Source organism: Budorcas taxicolor, chromosome 25 (assembly GCF_023091745.1).
Source record: "Budorcas taxicolor isolate Tak-1 chromosome 25, Takin1.1, whole genome shotgun sequence".
Taxonomy (NCBI): Eukaryota; Metazoa; Chordata; class Mammalia; order Artiodactyla; family Bovidae; genus Budorcas; species Budorcas taxicolor.
The window spans coordinates 27,610,123-27,630,917 of record NC_068934.1 but is presented as its reverse complement, the minus strand read 5'-3'; the positions used below and the strand labels follow the sequence as shown (position 1 = coordinate 27,630,917).

Below are 20,795 nucleotides of genomic sequence, written 5' to 3'. Positions count from 1 at the left end.
TGAGACTAGATATCAATAACAAGGGGAAAAAGAAAACTGTAAAAAACACAAACACATGGAGATTAAACAATGTTTCTAAATAACCAATAGGTTACTAAAGTAATCAAAAGGGAAATCAAAAAATTTCTAGAAACAAATGACAATAAAAACACTACAACTCAAAACCTATGCAGTAAAACAGTTCTAAGAGGGGACTTTATAGCAATGCAATCCTACCTCAAGAAACAAGAAAAACATTGAATAGACAATCTAACTTTACAGCTGAAAAACTGGAAAAAGAATGACAACAAAACCCCAAAATTAGTAGAAAGAAAGTAACCATAAAGATCAGAGCAGAAATAAATGAAAAAGAAATGAAAGAAACAATAGTAAAGCTTAATAAAACTATAATTTCGTTCTTTGAGAAAATAAAAAAAAATTGACAAATATTTAGCCAGACTCATCAAGGGAAAAAGGAGAGAACAATAAATTCAAGAAAACTGGAAATGAAAAAGGAGAGGTTACAACTCACAATGTAGAAATAAAAGTGATTAAAGAGACTATTATGAACAACTATATGGCAATAAAATGGATAACCTGGAAGAAATAGACAGATTCTTAGAAAAGTTCAATCTTCCAAGACTGAACCAGGAATAAATAGAAATTATGAGCAACCCAATTACAAGCACTGAAATTGAAGCTGTGATCAAAAATCTCCCCAAAAAGAAACATCCAGGATAAGATGGTTTCACGGGAGGATTCTACCAAACATTTAGAGAAGAGCTACTGCCCATCCTTCTAAAATTCTTTCAAAAAATTACAGAGGAAGGAACCCTTCCAAACTCTTTCTACGAGGTCACCATCACCCTGATACCCAAACCAGATAACCCTCACCCAATAAAAAAAAGAAAGCTACAGGCCAATATCACTGATGAACATAGATGCAAAATCCTGAACAAAATTTTCACAAACAGAATTCAGCAACACATCAGAAAGCTCATACACCATGATTAAGTTGGGGTGCAAGAATTCTTCAATATACTCAAATCATCAATGTGATACCCCATATTAACAAATTGAAATATAACAACCATATGATAATCTCAATAGATGCAGAAAAAAACTCTTCACAAAATGGTCAGAGAAGGAACCTATCTCAAAAGAGCAAATAAGCTGAAATTACTGAAATAAGCCTTTCAGCAAACAGTATTCTCCGGTGAAAAACTGAAAGCATTGCACCTAAGATCAGGAACAAAACAAGGGTGTCCACGTTTCCCACTGTTATTCATCATAGTTCTGGAAGTCATACCTGCAGCAATCAGAGAATAAAGATTAATAAAAGCAATCCAGAGCAGAAAAGAAGTAAAGCTCTCACTGTTTGCAGATATCATGCTACTGAGCATTGTAAATCCTAAAGGTAGTATTAGGAAATTACTAGAGCTAATCAGTGAATTTAGCAAAGTTGCAGGATACAAAATCAATACACAGAAATCACCTGCATATATATATACACATATACATATACAATGAAAAATCAGAAAGACAAATTAATGAATCAATCCCACTCACCATTGGAACAAAAATAATTAAACATCTAGGAATAAACTTGCCTAATATAATAAAAGAACTATACATTCTAAATTATAAGATACTGATGAAAGAAATCCAAGACGTCATAAACGGAGAAACAGACATAGAGAATAGACTTATGGACATGGGCAGAAGGGAGGAGAAGGTGAGATGTATGGAAAGAGTAACATGGAAAGTTACATTACCATATGTGAAATAGATAGCCAGCGGGGATTTGATGAATGACTCAGGATGAAGAGATATTCCACATTCCTCGGTAGGAAGAATCAATATTGTGAAAATGACTACTACCAAATGCAATCTACAGATGCAATGTGATAGCTATCAAATTACCAAAGCCCTTTTTCACAGAACTAGAACAAAAAATTTCACAAATCATATGAGAACACAAAAGACCCTGGATAGCAGTCTTGAGAAAGAAGAACAAAGCTGGAGGAATCAAATTTCCTGACTTCAGATTATATTAAAAAGCTACAGTCATCAAGACAGTATGGTACTGGCACAAAAACAGAATATAGACTAATGGAACAAGATAGAAAATAATAATAATAAAGTGGGAAAAAGACCTAAACAGATATTTCTCCAAAGAAGACATACAGATGGCTACCAAACACATGAAAAGATGCTCAACATCGCTCATTACTTGTGAAATACAAATCAAAAGTACAATGAGATATCACCTCATACCAGTCAGAATGGCCATCATCAAAAAGTCTACAAACAATAAATTCTGGATAGGGTGTGGAGAAAAGAGAATGCTCTTGCACTGTTGGTGGGAATGTAATTTGATATAGCCACTATGGAAGATGGTATGGAGAGTCCTTTAAAAACTAGGAATAAAACCACCATATGACCCAGCAATCCCACTCTTAGGCATATACCCTGAGGAAACCAAAATTGAAAAAGATACAAGTATCCCATTGTTCATTGCATCACTATTTACAATAGCTAGAACATGGAAGCAACCTAGATGTCCATTGACAGATGAATGGATAAAGAAGTTGTGGTATGTATACACACTGGAATATTACTCAGCCATCAAATGGAATGCATTTGAGTCAGTTCTAATGAGTTGAATGAACTTAGAGCCTGTTATACAGAGTGAAGTAAGTCAGAAAGAGAAAGATAAATGTAATATTCTAACACATGTATACAGAATCTAGAAAAATGTTACAGAAGAATGTATTTACAGGAAAGCAATGGAGAAACAGACATAGAGAATAGACTTATGGACATGGGCAGAAGGGAAGAGAAGGTGAGATGTATGGAAAGAGTAACATGGAAAATTACATTACCATATGTGAAATAGATAGCCAGCAGGAATTTGATGAATGACTCAGGAAACTTAAACAGGGTCTCTGTATCAATATAGAAAGTTGGGATGGGGAGAGAGATTCCAAAGGGAGGGGATGTATATATATATATACCTTTGGCTGATTCATGTTGAGTTTGACAGGAAACAACAAAATTCTGTAAAGCAATTATCTTTCAATTAGAAATAATCAAAAGGAAAAAAAAGAAGTAATTGGATATTCAGATATTCCTACCTCTCCATGTAGTAAGTTAACTGCTGCCATTATCACCCAGTAAAATCTAGAGATTTATTCCTTAAAAAGGCTCAAACACTCTCCAAATTAGGCAATTACCTGCACATTTGAGGGAGGTTTTACCAAACTGAAAAATAGGCATGAAAGTAGAAATTTAAGGAATGTTAACATCATTAACCTTCTTCCTCCTCTTAGAGACTGTTGAACATACAGAGAAGAATTTACCAACGCTGGAGAAGAAGTCAGAGGAAAATCTGGGAAAGTCTTTGGAATAAAAAGAAAAACAAGAAAGAATATGGAAATAAAAGCAATCATTAGCAAGATGGATTCACTATGATTAGTGTTTAAATGGTATTAATAACGTGCCTCAAGAATATTGATCTCACCTAATTTATGTTGAAAACTATATAGGTATGAATTAGGGATGAAGAATAGGAAGAGAAAGGTGGATATTTGTGTGTATTTGTGTGTGTGTGTTTGTTTCAATGAGCATTTGTACAGGATGATGAGCAGGTGACAGTGGTACCTATTGTCAAATTTCATAGGGATCCACATTAGAAAACTCTTAGAGTAACTGAAATTTGAGATGAAGAGACACTGAAGAAGCTATGTAAGTGAGAAGAAAGGCCAAAAATTTCAAAGAGATGGATTCTCTGGGTTCTTGAAGACTAGATGAAAATGTTGTGAGAACTGCTTATGCTTCGTTCATGGATGCATTGTTTGGAGATTGGTGAATATAGCTTTGAAAAGTATAACCCAGAAGACCAGCAGTGGAAACTGTAAGAAAATGCTTAATTCAATTTGGGGCACATTGAGCTGGACGGACATAAGTAGAAACAAGAGAGAATTGTCTCAAACGCCATTATGTTAGAAGACCAAGTATAAGTATACATCAGTCAACAATTCTTAAACACAGGTTTTTGCTACTGAGGGAACATTTGACGGTGTCTGGAGAACATTTTCATTTTCACAATTGGGGATGGGGAGACACTAATGGGTTGCAGAAAGGGATGCTTTGCATCCTGTAATACACAGGATCATCCCACCAAAATTATCTAGACCAAAATGTCAATAGTGCCAGATTTCATTCGAGCCAAGTTGAGAAATCCTGATATGAATACAGTTGGGGAGAAGTACCAACATTTCTCAATCTCTTATTACATGTTAGCTATGTTCCTAATACATTGTGTGACATAACTCATTTAACCCTCAAAATGGTCCTATGAGATAGCTCACTTGCAAGTCTCATTTTATATATATATATGTATATCTGTCTACCTATATATATTCAAGGATCAGACAGCTTATATCATTGTCTATAGGCTCACAATTAAGAAGTTTAACTTCAAGAATTAAACTTTAGGGGCACACCAATAGTCTTATAACCATTTGGCTACACCTCTTTACAGAGATGAAATCCATAAGCAAGAAAATGCTGAAGCTATGATATACTAATGCAATCCCAGAGGTGCTAGGAAAGTGCTAACCATGGCAAGTAATCATGCCCCAGATGTTCCTTTTGAGAACTGGGCATAAGTTCCAGGAGATGATGAAGAAGTGAATATCAGCTCACACACTCATCTTCTTTGGGGACTAAGAATTCTTATTGTGAAACTGTAAATTGAGTAGAACATTGTGCCCCAAAAGATCAATGACACAGGGTGGAAATACAGACTCATTAATTTCCACCCTCAGTGGGCTCATTTAACTCGAAAGGAAATCTCAAGGGAGAGAATAATTTTCTGTTTTTCTACTCAACTTTCCCAGAATGACAAGGAATGGGATAGATTCTTATTTGCATCATCTGATTGTTTTGGAGATCCTATAAGGTTTCTTTCCTCGTTGCAAATGAAGAAGACCTTCTGGGAAAATTCTCAGACTTATAACCTGTTTTGTAACATGTCAAAGACTGAGGACCACAGTGATGGATACTGCCTCATTTATTGTCAGAAACTTTGAACCTTATGGACTGTAGGGCAGAAGTAGCCTTAAGGTTCAGTGGCAGTGAGCCATCGAGGAAAAAGCAGGTGAGTGTTGAATTGCCTTTGTCTCAATTCCCCTCAAACCTCAAACTATATAAATGAAGGGTTTTGAGGAACACTGCCTGTTTATTGCTGTTTTCAGCCCTTATCTTGAACAGAGCCTGGAGAGAGGCAGGAATGTTGTGCAGAGACACTGAGAGTCTATCTGCATTTGTTTAGCACAGAGACAAACAGAAGGAGTAAGGGCAGAAAGAAGAAAATGAGAAATCTGCAGTAGTAATCATCAGAAGTCTTGTATTTTGAATGCTTTGCTGAGTGTTTAGACAACCCCGGGGTTATAAACCAAGAGATCCAGCTCTCACTCTGGAGACAAAGAGGGAAGGTCCATTAAGTTCCATTGTTAATCTCACTTTCTGCCCCTGTTCCTATAGACCACGACTGTGGAGCAAATGACTATGGAAAATGCCTCCTTCGTGAGTGAGTTTATCCTTATGGGATTGACAGACCAACCTAAACTCCAGCTACCCCTGTTTTCTCTGTTTCTGCTGAACTATGTGGTCACTGTGGTGGGCAATTTATGCTTGATGATTCTAATTTGTCTAAATTCACACCTGCACACACCCATGTACTTTTATCTCTTCCATCTGTCCTTCATTGATCTCTGTTACTCATCTGTCTTTACCCCCAAAATGCTAATGAACTTTATTTCCAACAGGAATGTCATCTCCTTTACAGGATGTATGTCTCAGCTGTTTTTCTTCTGCTTTTTTGTCAACTCTGAGTGCTATGTGTTGACAGCCATGGCCTATGATCGCTATGTGGCCATCTGTAAGCCCTTGCTGTACACAATGGCCATGTCCCCTCAGGTGTGTTCTCTGCTGATGTCTGGTTCATATGTGATGGGGTTTGCTGGAGCCATAGTCCACACAGGATCTATGATGACGCTGATATTTTGTGATTCCAATATCATTAACCATTACCTGTGTGACATCCAGCTCTCCTGCAGCAGCACTTATGCCAATGAGATTGTGGTTTCTGCTGTTGTGGGAACAGTTATCATATTATCTAGCCTCATTATCTTTATTTCTTATGCTTTGATTCTTTTCAATATCCTTCATATATCATCATCTAAAGGTTGGTCCAAAGCCTTGAGCACCTGCGGTTCCCACATTACAACAGTTAGTCTATTCTACGGATTTGGGCTGCTCACTCATGTCAAGCTACAATCTTCTAGGTTTGTGGAGCAGGGAAAGTTTTTCACAGTGTTTTCCACCAATGTGGTACCCATGCTGAACCCTCTCATTTATAGCCTCAGGAACAAGGATGTCAAAATTGCTGTGAAGACAGTCCTGAAGAGAATTACAAACTGAACCAAATCATTTATACCTCCTTTTCTTTGCCTTTTTTCTTTTCTCTGCTCCACTTTATCCTGTTTCTCCCATTCTTTTTTCATATCATTTATCTTTCTAATGTCTTCTTGACAAGACTTCATCTCTAATGTCTGATGTATTTTCTTCTCTTGCCACATAATGTAACTCTATATACCTATTCTTTGCCAGAAGAATCATCCACAGCCCTAAGTGATCCAATACCACTTGCAGACAAGGGATAAATAACCTTTCCCATCTAATGATAACACTCTTATTTTCCTTATGCGTCATTCTCATCCAAGGTAAGCTATGGGTGTCTGTTCAGTCTAACCAATTCTTCTTTCTTGCCTTCATTACACTGAGACCTTTGCTATTTCAATAGTATCTTCACTTACCATTGCATTCAAACAGAAATGTAATGACAAAAATGTGGACATGGTAAAGTTGTAAAAATTTCCCCCAAATTTCAGGATTCTTTTAGTAATATCTCCTGTTCTATATTTTATGTGCAACATAGGTAAAGAAATTGAATAGTTTGTTGAACCATCCATAGTTTTTTCTTTTATTCTTGAAGATACTTGAAAATGAATAAGCTACTGTATTCTACTCACCTCTCTCAAGTCAATAACATATGCCTCTTTTTGTTGTATTGGTCAATTGATATGTTGTCATAAATATAATTGACATTGTCATCAACTAGTCCATTTATCCACCTCCTGCGAAGAGTTGACTCATTGGAAAAGACTATGATGCTGGGAGGGATTGGGGGCAGGAAGAGAAGGGGACGACAGAGGATGAGATGGCTGGATGGCATCACTGACTCGATGGATGTGAATCTGAGTGAACTCCGGGAGTTGGTGATGGACAGGGAGGCCTGGCGTGCTGCAATTCATGGGGTCACAAAGAGTCAGACACGACTGAGTGACTGAACTGAACTGAACTGAGTCCATTTATCTGTGGATTGTAATTGTGATTAAACTTACACAGTGATATTTTTGGCTACAGAATATGTTATCAAGTGTTTGGTCAGAATTTGCTGTCTCACTGTGCAAGGGGGCCTCTCCTTTGCAAAGGAAGATGTATTTCCCGCTTTGCAAAGCAAAGCAAAAATATCTGGCAGAAACCTTGTCCTATTGTGATGTATTCTATTAATTTGTAAATTTCACTCACTCCTTTTGTCTGTTAGATGAAAAATTAAATCCGTAGTTAATGTGTGTTAGAATTTTACAAATGGTCTTAAAATACAAGTCTCATTTTTTTCCTTTTTCTTTTTTTTTTTCGTGGGGGGGCAGGCTGAGTAAATAGTCGTCTTACTTGGTCAGATTCACACAGCTAAAAATCCAGAGACCAGTTTTTAACCCACTGTTCACCTCATGAAAACATGGAAGGAAAGAAAATCTGTGAAGGGACAGAGAGAACATCTGGAGAGTTGTTTCTGAAAGAGCTTCAAAATGGGGATTTTCTTGTAAAGTAATTAGCCTCCAATTAAAATAAATTTATATTAAAAAAAACTTTAAAAAATGGGAATTTTCCAATATGAATGTATCTCAAAAAACTAAAAATAGAAATACAATATATCCCAGCAGTTCCACTCCTGGGCATATATCTGAAAATATGTATATGCTATTTCAAAAAGATCTCCATACTTCAATGTTCATAGCAGCATTATCTATCATTGCCAAGATATGAGAGCAACTGATAAATGTTCATCAATAGATGGATAGATACGATGTGGTAAATATATACAATGGAGTATTACTCATCCATCAAAAGTATGAAAATTTCCCATTTACAGCAATGTGGATGGACTTGGAGAGTATTATGCTAAGTGGAGTAAGTCAGGGAAAAAAAGGACAAAGATGATACCACTTATATGTGAAATCAGAAAACTGTAAAAAATTAGTGAATATAGCAAAAGAGATACAGATTCAATGTTGTAGAGAACAAATTTATGTTTACCTGTGGGGAAAAGGAAGTGGGAAGAGGATAAACGGACAGGTGATTAAGAGGTATAAACTATTATGTATAAAATAAGCCATAAGGATATATTGTACAACACAGGAGATATAGCCAGGATTTTTATAATAACTATAAATGGAAAATAACCTCTAAGAATTGGGAATCACTATATTGTACACTTGTAACTCATATAATATTGTACATCAACTACAATAAAATAAAAAGAGAGGTTTTGATAGGTAATTGATATTTCATTTATACAACCAATGGAAAAATTACATTCCAGAAACAAGTACACATTTACATTAGGATTTTGAAGACTTTATTTGGAAATGTTATGTTATCTAGTAGATAAAATCATCACAATACAGCTTTAAATATAAGAATATATTTAAGTTTTTAGATAATTTATGTTAATATTATTAAGGTTGAAAATACCTATTTTTCTTACTTTATCATCAAATATAGCAGGCATGCTAGAATGCTCACTGAACATTCATTTATGGTTTAATAAATAATTTAAAATTGAATTTAATATCAACAAATGTCACAAAATATTTCCAACATAGTTTATTCAGTACTTAAAGCTATACTTTTCCCCATGTGCATTTGTCCTCAAAAATCTAGCTAAATGATATGAGATAGATAAGTTTTAAGAGCTTATTTAGTAATTTTCTGGTGGAGTCTTTAGGGTTTTCTATGTAGAGGATCATGTCATCTGCAAACAGTGAGAGTTTTACTTCTTCTTTTCCAGTTTGGATTCCTTTTATTTCTTTTTCTGCTCTGATTGCTGTGGCCAAAACTTCCAGAACTATGTTGAATAGTAGTGGTGAAAGTGGGCACCCTTGTCTTGTTCCTAACTTTAGGGGAAATGCTTTCAGTTTCTCACCGTTGAGGATAATGTTTGCTGTGGGTTTGTCATATATAGCTTTTATTATGTTGAGGTATGTTCCTTCTCTTCCTGCTTTCTGGAGTGCTTTCATCATAAATGGATACTGAATTTTGTCAAAGACTTTCTCTGCATCTATTGAGATAATCATATGGCTTTTATTTTTCAATTTGTTAATGTGGTGTATTACATTGATTGACTTGTGGATATTGAAGAATCCTTCCATCCCTGGGATAAAGCTCATTTGGTCATTATGTATGATCTTTTTAATGTGTTATTGGATTCTGATTGCTAGAATTTTGCTAAAGATTTTTGTATCTATGTTCATCAGTGATATTGGCCTGTAGTTTTCTTTTTTTGTGGCATCTTTGTCAGGTTTTGCTATTAGGGTGATGGTGGCCTCATAGAATGAGTTTGGAAGTTTACCTTCCTCTGCAATTTTCTGGAAGAGTTTGAGTAAGATGGGTGTTAGCTCTTCTCTAAATTTTTGATAAAATTCAGCTGTGAAGCCGTCTGGACATGGGCTTTTGTTTGCTGGAAGATTTCTGGTTACAGTTTCAATTTCCATACTTGTGATGGGTCTTTTAGATTTTCTATTCCTTCCTGGTTCAGTTTTGGAAAGTTGTACTTTTCTAAGAATTTGTTCATTTCTTCAAGTTGTCCATATTATTGGCACATAATTGCTGACAGTAGTCTCTTATGGGCCTTTGTATTTCTGTGTTGTCTGTTGTGATCTCTCCATTTTCATTTCCAATTTTATTGATTTGATTTTTCTCCCTTTGTTTCTTGATGAGTCTGGCTAATGGTGTGTCAATTTTATTTATCCTCTCAAAGAACCAGCTTTTGGCTTTGTTGATTTTTGCTATGGTTTCTTTTGTTACTTTTGGATTTATTTCTGCCCTAATTTTAAAGATTTCTTTCTTTCTACTAATTAATATAGTGAAGTTTCAGGATATAAAATCAACACACAGAAATCCCTTGCATTCCTATACACTAATAATGAGAAAATAGAGAAATTAAGGAAACAATTCCATTCACTATTGCAACGAAAAGAATAAAATACTTAGGAATATATCTACCTAAAGAAACTGAAGACCTATACTTAGAAAACTATAAAACACTGGTGAAAGAAATCAAACAGGACACCAATAGATGGAGAAATATACCGTGTTCATGGACCAGAAGAATCAAAGTAGTGAAAATGAGTATACTACCCAAAGCAATCTATAGATTCAATGCAATCCCTATCAAGCTACCGACAATATTTTTCACAGAGTTAGAACAAATACTTTCACAATTTGTATGGAAATACAAAAAAAAAAAAAAAAAAAAAAAAAAACCTCGAATAGCCAAAGCAATCTTGAGAAAGGACAATGGAACTGGAGGAATCAACCTGCCTGACTTCAGGCTCTACTAGAAAGCCACAGTCATCAAGACAGCGTGGTACTGGCACAGAGACAGAAATATAGATCAATGGAACAAAATAGAAAGCCCAGAGATAAACCCACACACCTATGGACACCTTATCTTTGACAAAGGAGGGAAGAATATAGAATAGAGAAAAGACAATCTCTTTAACAAGTGGTGCTGGGAAAACTGGTCAACCACTTGTAAAAGAATGAAACTAGAACTCTTTATAACACCATACACAAAAACAAACTCAAAATGGATTAAAGATCTAAACGTAAGACCAGAAACTATAAAAATCCTAGAGGAGAACATAGGCAAAATACTCTCCGACATAAATCACAGCAGGATCCCCTATGACCTACCTCCTAGAATATTGGATGTAAAAGCAAAAATAAACAAATAGGACCTAATTAACATTAAAAGCTTCTGCACAACAAAGGAAACTACAAGCAAGGTGAAAAGACAGTGTTCAGAATGGGAGAAAATACTAGCAAATGAAGCAACTGACAAACAACTAATCTCAAAAATATACAAGCAACACTTGCAGCTCAATTCCAGAAAAATAAACGACCCAATCAAAAAATGGGCCAAAGAACTAAATAGACATTTCTCCAAAGAAGACATACAGATGGCTAACAAACACATGAAAAGTTGCTCAACATCACTCATTATCAGAGAAATGCAAGTCAAAACTACAGTGAGGTACCATTTCATGCCAGTCAGAATGGCTGCTATCCAAAAGTCTATAAGCAATAAATGCTGGAGATGGTGTGGAGAAAAGGGAACCCTCTTACATTGTTGGTGGGAATGCAAACTAGTATAGCCACTATGGAGAATAATGTGGAGATTCTTTTAAAAACTGGAAATAGAACTTCCATATGACCCAGAAACTCCACTGCTGGGCATACACATCAAGGAAACCAGAATTGAAAGAGACACATGTACCCCAATGTTCATCACAGCACTGTTTATAACAGCCAGGACATGGAAACAACCTAGATGCCCATCAGCAGACGAATGGATAAGGAAGCAGTGGTACATATACACAATGGAGTATTACTCAGCCATTAAAAAGAATACATTTGAATCAGTTCTGATGAGATGGATGAAACTGGAGCCTATTATACAGAGTGAAGTAAGCTAGAAAGAAAAACACCAATGCAGTACACTAACGCATATGTATGGAATTTAGAAAGATGGTAATGATAACCCTGTATGCTAGACAGCAGAAGAGACACAGATGTATAAAACAGTCTTTTGGACTCTGTGGGAGAGGGCAAGGGTGAGATGATTCGGGAGAATGGCATTGAAACATTGAAATGTTTGATGTATAATATCATATGTGAAACGAATCACCAGAGCAAGCTCGATGCATGATACAGGATGCTTGAGGTTGGTGCACTGGGATGACCCAGAGGGATGTTACGGGGAGGAAGGTGGGAGAGGGGTTCAGGATGGGGAACACGTGCACACTCGTGATGGATTCATGTTGATGCATGGCAAAACCAATACAATATTGTAAAGTAATTAGCCTTCAATTAAAATAAATAAATTTATATTAAAAAAATAAGATGAGTTTTAGAAGTATTCATTGAATTCTTTCTGTGTACTCAAAATTGCTCTTAGTTTCAGGATTCAGATCGTTAACAAGATAGAATAAATGTGTATTCTTATAGAATACAGAGTTTATAGAAAATCACAAATTAAAGGGGAAAAGTCTAATGAGTATTATGAAAGAGAATCTACTGAAATTTATGAGAACATTAGTAATAACAGCTGATGTTTATTGACACTCATATGCCAATGCTGGCCCAACCATTTTACTTAGTGTTTTTTTTTTTTTTAACACAACATCTCAGTGAAAGAGAAACTATTATTACATTCCTTATTTTACCTAGGAGGGCCAAGAGATTAAATAATTTTTTCAAAGTGTTATAGTGTGTAAAAGTGGAAGAAGGAAGGTAAGATTCACAGCACTCTCTCTAACTCTATAACCCATACCTTTTTCTTTGATGAGAAGAATTGATAACTTCAGTTACTGAAACGTTACAGAAAATTAGGCAGCAATAGAGTCTGATAGAAATTTCAGGAATATGTTAAACGTATAAACTATAGAAGGGATATACTATATTGTAAATTATTTCAGAGACATTTCACAAAGAGAAAACTGAATTGAGTTGCTGCAACATTTAATGTGTTCAGATAAAGAAATAAAGAAACCTGAAAGTAGGTCTTTTCTGGAACTATGTCCATTTTAGTAAATGTGAATAAAAAGGGAATGAGACAATGTAGTAGCTTTCCCCTCAGAGCTGTAGATAATGAGGAGATGAGAATTCACTTTGGATCTACCTGAGGGATGTACAGTGCCCAGAGTAAAGCAAAAATGACTAAGAATCGGTCCCTAAGGAACTAAAGACAGATCAAGAACCAGGATCCATAATTTCCTTATTCCATATTGTATATATAATCTACACCCCGGGGAGGAGACCAAGCAAGCTTCTAACCTGCTTTTCACCAAGTGCACTACATAATTACACTCAGGTTAAATCTGTGTCTGGTAGCAGAGATGATAATAAAAGGATTATCTTTCTTCTGTCACATGAGAACACTGAAAATACCAGAAATTATAGATGCTCAGAATGCTTCCAGGGCATAGGTGAATTAATATTTAGCTCCTCTCCCCTAAAATCAATGGATCAAGCCTGTAGAATGTGAAATAACATTTCCAGAACCAACAGGGTAAAGACGTAGGGTAACGGAGACATTCCTACAGTTTTAAGATCAAAGTTGGGTGAGTTTCTGAATTTAATTTACAATACTTATTCCTTGTTTTGTGATCAAAGTCCAAGGACCTATTATATGTCCATTCTTTCTCATTTTGTGCAGCTGAGACTCAAGTAAAACTACTGGAAGCATCTATTGGAGAGGAATCAGCAAATATTAGAGGGGCTCAAAGACATGTCAGTCAGGAAGTTTCCTCTAAATAGGTAGGTCTCTCACTCTTCTTCCTGTATGATTTTTACTCTGTGACAAGGTTGATAACAATTCTCCTAGATTCGGGTCCCCTCATCTTGGTTTAGAAACAGTGTTTTTGGTTCCTGGTCTATCTGCATGAGAAGCCAGTGCCCAGTTGCTAGCGTCACTGCCTCCAGTTGTACTGGTGAGGGAAGAGTTAACAGGAATGAGGGAATGTTGAAAAGAGAGTAGAAGTGTTACATTCTTCTCCATTCTTCTTTTCCTTGGGTTTTTCCAGAAGGTATATTTGCATATGGCAGCTCTTGCTTTCCCTCTCTAGTATGATTGTGATATCCTTTGTTATATTTAGCTTATAAAAACTCTAATTAGGCGAGTCCACATCACTCTATATCCTGATAGTGGAAAAGGCAGACTGTATGAGACCAGGTCAGGATAATGTCAGGCATTCACAGTGTATATTCTGTTTTGTAGAATGGGAACTGGATGAACTGAGTTGTTTTCTAATGGAACCCTTTCTTGTATCCATAGATTCCTTTAGAGAAGAATGGCTCCTGGAAATGGGTCTTTTGTGACTCAGTTCATTTTGATGGGCTTAACAGACCAACCAGATCTCCATCTCCCCTTGTTCTTCCTGTTCCTAGGAATATATACAGTCACTGTGACAGGGAATTTGGATTTGATAATCTTAATTTTGCTAAATTCACATCTATACACCCCCATGTACTTTTTCCTCTTTAACTTGTCCTTCATAGAACTCTGTTTTTCTTCTGTGTTTACACCCAAAATGCTGATTAACTTTTCAAAGAAGAATATTATTTCTTACATGGGGTGCATGACTCAGCTGTTCTTTTTCTGTTTTGTTTTGTTTTTTAATTTCTGAAATCTATGTGCTGACATCAATGGCCTCTGACCGCTATGTGGCTGTCTGTAACCAACTCTTGTATAATGTTGTTATGTCCCCTAAAGTGTGTTCCAGTCTTATATTAGGTTCCTCAGTTCAGTTCAGTTCAGTTCAGTCGCTCAGTCGTGTCCAACTCTTTCCGACCCCATGAATTGTAGCCTGCCAGGCCTCCCTGTCGATAACCAACTCCCAGAGTTCACTCAGACTCACGTCCATCGAGTCAGTGATGCCATCCAGCCATCTCATCCTCGGTCGTCCCCTTCTCTTCCTGCCCCCAATCCCTCCCAGCACCAGAGTCTTTTCCAATGAGTCAACACTTCACAAGAGGTGGCCAAAGTACTGGAGATTCAGCGTTAGCATCATTCCTTCCAAAGAAATCCGAGAGCTGATTGCCTTCAGAAAGGATTGGTTAGATGTCCTTGCAGTCCAAGGGACTCTCAAGAGTCTTCTCCATCATCACAGTTCAAAAGCATCAATTCTTTGGCACTCAGCCTTCTTCACAGTCCAACTCTCACATCCATACATGACCACAGGAAAAACCATAGCCTTGACTAGACAGAACTTAGTAGCAAAGTAGTGACTCTGCTTTTGAATATGCTATCTAGGTTGGTCATAACTTTTCTTCCAAGGAGTAAGCATCTTTTAATTTCATGGCTGCAACCACAATCTGCAGTGATTTTGGAGGCCCGAAAATAAAGTCTAACACTGTTTCCACTGTTTCACCATCTATTTCCTATGAAGTGATGGGACCAGATGCCATGATCTTAGTTTTCTGAATGTTGAGCTTTAAGCCAACTTTTTCACTCTCCTCTTTCACTTTCATCAAGAGGCTTTTTAGTTCCTCTTCACTTTCTGCCATAAGGGTGGTGTCATCTGCATATCTGAGGTTATTGAGATTTCTCCCGGCAATCTTGATTCCAGCTTGTGATTCTTCCAGCCCAGCGTTTCTCATGATGTACTTTGCATATAAGTTAAATAAGCAGGGTGACAATATACAGCCTTAACTTACTCCTTTTCCTATTTGGAACCAGTCTGTTGTTCCATGTCCAATTCAAACTGTTTCTTCCTTACCTGCATACAGATTTCTCAAGAGGCAGGTCAGGTGGTCTGGTATTCCCATCACTTTCAGAATTTTCCACAGTTTATTGTGATCCACACAGTCAAAGGCTTTGGAGTAGTCAATAAAGCAGAAATAGATGTTTTTCTGGAACTCTCTTGCTTTTTCCATGATCCAGCGGATGTTGGCAATTTGATCTCTGGTTCCTCTGCCTTTTCTAAAACCAGCTTGAACATCAGAAAATTCACGGTTCACGTATTGCTGAAGCCTGGCTTGGAGAATTTTGAGCATTACTTTATGAGCTTGTGAGATGAGTGTATTTGTGCAGTAGTTTGAGCATTCTTTGGCATTGCCTTTCTTTGAGATTGGAATGAAAACTGACCTTTTCCAGTCTTGTGGCCACTTTTGAGTTTTCCAAATTTGCTGGCATATTGAGTGCAACACTTTCACAGCATCATCTTTCAGGATTTGAAATAACTCAACTGGAATTCCATCACCTCCACTAGCTTTGTTCGCAGTGATGCTTTCTAAGGCCCACTTGACTTCACATTCCAGGATGTCTGGCTCTAGATGAGTGATCACACCATCATGATTATCTGAGTCGTGAAGATCTTTTTTGTACAGTTCTTCTGTGTATTGTATTCGTCTTGCCACCTCTTCTTAACATCTTCTGCTTCTGTTATGCCCATACCATTTCTGTCCTTTATCGAGCCCATCTTTTCATGAAATGTTCCCTTGGCATCTCTAATTTTCTTGAAGAGATCTCTAGTATTTCCCATTCTGTTCTTTTCCTCTATTTCTTTGCATTGATCACTGAAGAAGGCTTTCTTATCTCTCCTTGCTATTCTTTGGAACTCTGCATTCAGATGCTTATATCTTTCCTTTTCTCCTTTGTTTTTCCCCCTCTCTTCTTTTCACAGCTATTTGTAAGGCCTCCCCAGACAGCCATTTTGCTTTTTTGCAATTCTTTTCCATGGGGATGGTCTTGATCCCTGTCTCCTGTACAATGTCACGAACCTCATTCCACAGTTCATCAGGCACTCTATCTATCAGATCTGGGCCCTTAAATCTATTTCTCACTTCCACTGTATAATCATAAGGGACTTGATTTAGGTCATATGTGAATGGTCTAGCAGTTTCCCCTACTTTTGTTAATTTAAGTCTGAATCTGGCAATAATGAGCTCATGATCTGAGCCACAGTCAGCTCCTGGTCTTGTTTTTGTTGACTGTATAGAGTTCCTCCTACTTTGGCTGCAAAGAATATGATCAGTATGATTTTGGTGTTGACCATCTGGTGATGTCCATGTGTAGAGTCTTCTCTTGTGTTGTTGGAAGAGGGTGTTTGCTATGACCAGTGCATTTTCTTGGCAAAACTCTATTCGTCTTTGCCCTGCTTCATTCCATATTCCAAGGCCAAATTTGCCTGTTACTCCAGGTGTTTCTTGACTTCCTACTTTTGCATTCCAGTCCCCTATAATGAAAAGGGCATATTTTTTGGGTGTTAGTTCTACAAGGTCTTGTAGGTCTTCATAGAACTGTTTAACTTCAGCTTATTCAGTGTTACTGGTTGGGGCATAGACTTGGATTACTGTGATACTGAATGGTTTGTCTTGGAAATGAACAGAGATCATTCTGTCGTTTTTGAGATTGAATCCATGTACTGTATTTGGGACTCTTTTGTTGACCATGATGGCTACTCCATTTCTTCTGAGGGATTCCTGCCCTCAGTAGTAGATATAATGGTCATCTGAGTTAAGTTCACCCATTCCAGTCCATTTTAGTTTGCTGATTCCTAGAATGTTGACGTTCACTCTTGCCATCTCTTGTTTGACCACTTCCAATTTGCCTTGATTCATGGACCTGACATTCCAGGTTCCTATGCAATATTGCTCCTTACAGCATCGGACCTTGCATCTATCACCAGTCACATCCACAGCTGGGTATTGTTTTTGCTTTGGCTCCATCCTTTCATTCTTTCTGGAGTTATTTCTCCACTGATCTCCAGTAGTGTGTTGGGCACCTACTGACCTGGGGAGTTCCTCTTTCAGTATCCTATCATTTTGCCTTTTCTTACTGTTCACGGGGTTCTCAAGGCAAGAATACTGAAGTGGTTTGCCATTCCCTTCTCCAGTGGACCACATTCTGTCAGACCCCTCCACCATGACCCACCCATCTTGGGTTGCCCCGTGGGCATGGCTTAGTTTCATTGATTTAGACAAGGCTGTGGTCCTAGTGTGATTAGATTGACTAGTTTTCTATGAGTATGGTTTCAGTGTGTCTGCCCTCTGATGCCCTCTTGCAACACCTATCATCTTACTTGGGTTTCTCTTACCTTAGGTGTGGGGTATCACTTCATGGCTGCTCCAGCGAAGTGCAGCCGCTGCTCCTTACCTTTGATGAAGGGTATCTTCTCACAATCGCCCTTCCTGACCTTCAACGTGGGACAGCTCCTCTAGGCCTGTGCCCACCCAGCCACTGTTCCTTGGACGTGGGGTTGCTCTACCTGGCCACCGCTCCTGGCCTCGGATGCAGGGTAGCTCCTCCCAGCCGCTGCCCCTGACCTCTGATGTGGGGTAACTCTTCTTGGCCGCCGCCCTTTGGGCATGGGGTCCTCCCAGCTTCTGCCCCTGACCTCGGATGTGGGTTAGCTCCTCTCAGCCGTGCTTAGTGCGCCGGTCACAGCCGCTCACGTCTCAGGCAATTACACAGCTTGGTTCCTACTTGATGGCATTTTCTGGTGCCATGGCTCACACTGGATGCATGCTGAGACTGACCTTCTGTGATGCCAGTAACATCAACCATTATTTCTGTGACATCCACCCTCTACTGCAACTCTCCTCCACAAGTACTTTCATCAATGAACTTGTAGTTTTCTTCGTGGCAGGCATCAATATAATTGTGCCCAACATTGCCATCTTTGTCTTTATGGCCTCATTTTCTCCAACATCTTTCATATCAGCTCCACGGAAGGCAGGTCCAAAGCCCTAAGCACCTGCAGTTCTCACATAATTGCCGTTTTTCTGTTCTTTGGGTTAATGTCATTTATGTATCTCAAACCATCTTCTGCTGGGTCTATGGATGATAGAAGAATCTCTTCTGTCTTTTGCACCAATGTGGTTGCTATGATGAACCCGTTAATCTACAGCTTTAGAAATAAAGATATGAAAACAGCTCTGAGAAAAACTGTAGGTGGAATTCAGTTTTGATGAGCAACAGTATCTTTTTGTGCAGATATTCAAAGTATAGGAAGATTCTCTTTCAATTATAACAATTTTATTAGCATCGTCTTATGCTATTTCATTTTTATCATATTGAAGAGATTTGAGGCTTAACTTATTTATACTTATCATACAGGAGAACTTCTCTCCTTATTCAATATTTGCATAATTTCCTTTTCTCACACGTTCCCATTTATTGGTACTATTAAAAAGACATTTACTATCTTATTTACTATTTATAACTGTGGTGCTGGAGAAGACTCGTGAGAGTCCCTTGGACTGCAAGGCGATCAAACCAGTCCATCCTAAAGGAGATCAGTCCTGAGTTTTCATTGGAAGGACTGATGTTGAAGCTGAAACTACTATACTTTGGCCACCTGATGTGAAGAGCTGACTCATTCGAAAACACCCTGATGCTGGGAAAGATTGAAGGCAGGAGGAGAAGGGGATGACAGAGGATGAGATGGTTGGATGGCATCACCGACTCAATGGACACAAGTTAAAGTAAATTCCTGGACTTGGTGATGGACAGGGAAGCCTGGCATGCTGCAGTCCCTGGGGTCACAAAGAGTCGAACATGACTGAGTGACTGAACTGAACTGAACTTATTATTTATGGGCTTCCCAGTTGGCTCATTGTTAAAGAATACGCCTGAGATTGCAGGAGACGCATTTTCAATCCCTGGGTCAGGAAGACCCTCTGGAGGAGGAAACAGCAACCCACTCCTGCATTCTTGCTTGGGACATCCCATGGACAAGGACCCTGGAGGGCTACTGTCCATGAGGTCACAAACACATCAGAGCTTGCACATGTTACTATTTATTATAATACATTTTATTTGTTTATTATATTATTTTCTAGAAAACATTTTTTTTTCCATTAGTTTGAACTTCCCTTTCCTCTGAAAATATAAGACTGACAAACAAATAATCAAATCAGGGAACATTAGTGTGACATAATGTCCCTGGGGATGTCTTATCTGCCAATTGCCATTGGAAGCATGAATCTCAGAATGTCTCCTCCTTCCATCTTTCCAGGCTTCATCTAGCAAGACTCAGTTCAGTTCAGGTCAGTCACTCAGTCTTGTCTGATGCTTTGGGACCCCAGGCTATAACACCTTTAATTCCTGAAGTGGAAGATCTCAAGAGACTCTTAAGTATAACACACTTTGCATCTATAAACACTGCATTATACTTCCTTTGACAAAGTTTTTTCTTTACCTGCACACAACAGTTTGTCAAAATATATTTATTATTTGAATGGTGCAATAAAGTTCAGAGTAGTCAATGATTTATTTACAGTCATATATGTTTTTAATGAAAAAGTCTAGAATAAATTTAGGTTTCTGATTTCAAGTTTCTAATCTTCTTAGTATCCTTTGCTTCTATTTTATTTCATTAATTTTGTTTAAGTAAACATGGCACAGGAAAAACTATTCTAACTTGTAAGCTGACTGTGCTTTGTTTCACGGTGGTACATGAATTTCTCTTAGGGTGAGCATTGCTCTTTTATTGTTTTTTTTTGGAGGAGTTTGTCAGGGCGTTTTTGTTGTAGTTATTTATTGAAAAGATAATACCTCTTGGGCCAGTATACTGGGGAGATGATTGGTCAAGTAAGAACGTTCCTTCTTTCACAAAATTAAAAAAAAAAAAAAAAGATTTGGAATGCTTGCAAGTGTTTGCAATTCAGAGAAGAGGGCATAGGAGAGAAAGGAGCCCAGAAACCTCTCCTGAGGCTGGACATCAACAAACACATGGCCAATAAATAAGACATCCCTTGTGGAGCATGGTTGTGGGGCTTGGGTCCTGCATTTTCATTTGGAAATTTATTCTGCTCCATATGATGAGATAAATACATCGAGTCCATAAAGTTTTTTCTAAACTTAGAGTGCACAGTGACCATACAGTAGTAGAATT

The 20,795-nt window shown here is 37.7% G+C and overlaps 1 protein-coding gene and 1 pseudogene across 1 annotated transcript; both read left to right on the top strand.

The window, feature by feature from the left end:
• The first annotated feature begins 5,544 nt into the window (after positions 1-5,544).
• Positions 5,545-6,468, top strand: LOC128068874 (olfactory receptor 143-like). The gene has a single exon (XM_052662119.1). The coding sequence runs from the start codon at positions 5,548-5,550 to the stop codon at positions 6,466-6,468; it is 921 nt and encodes a 306-aa protein (XP_052518079.1). The 5' UTR covers positions 5,545-5,547.
• Positions 6,469-14,246: 7,778 nt separating this feature from the next.
• LOC128068509 (olfactory receptor 8B3-like) lies at positions 14,247-18,867 on the top strand (annotated as a pseudogene).
• Positions 18,868-20,795: the final 1,928 nt, after the last annotated feature.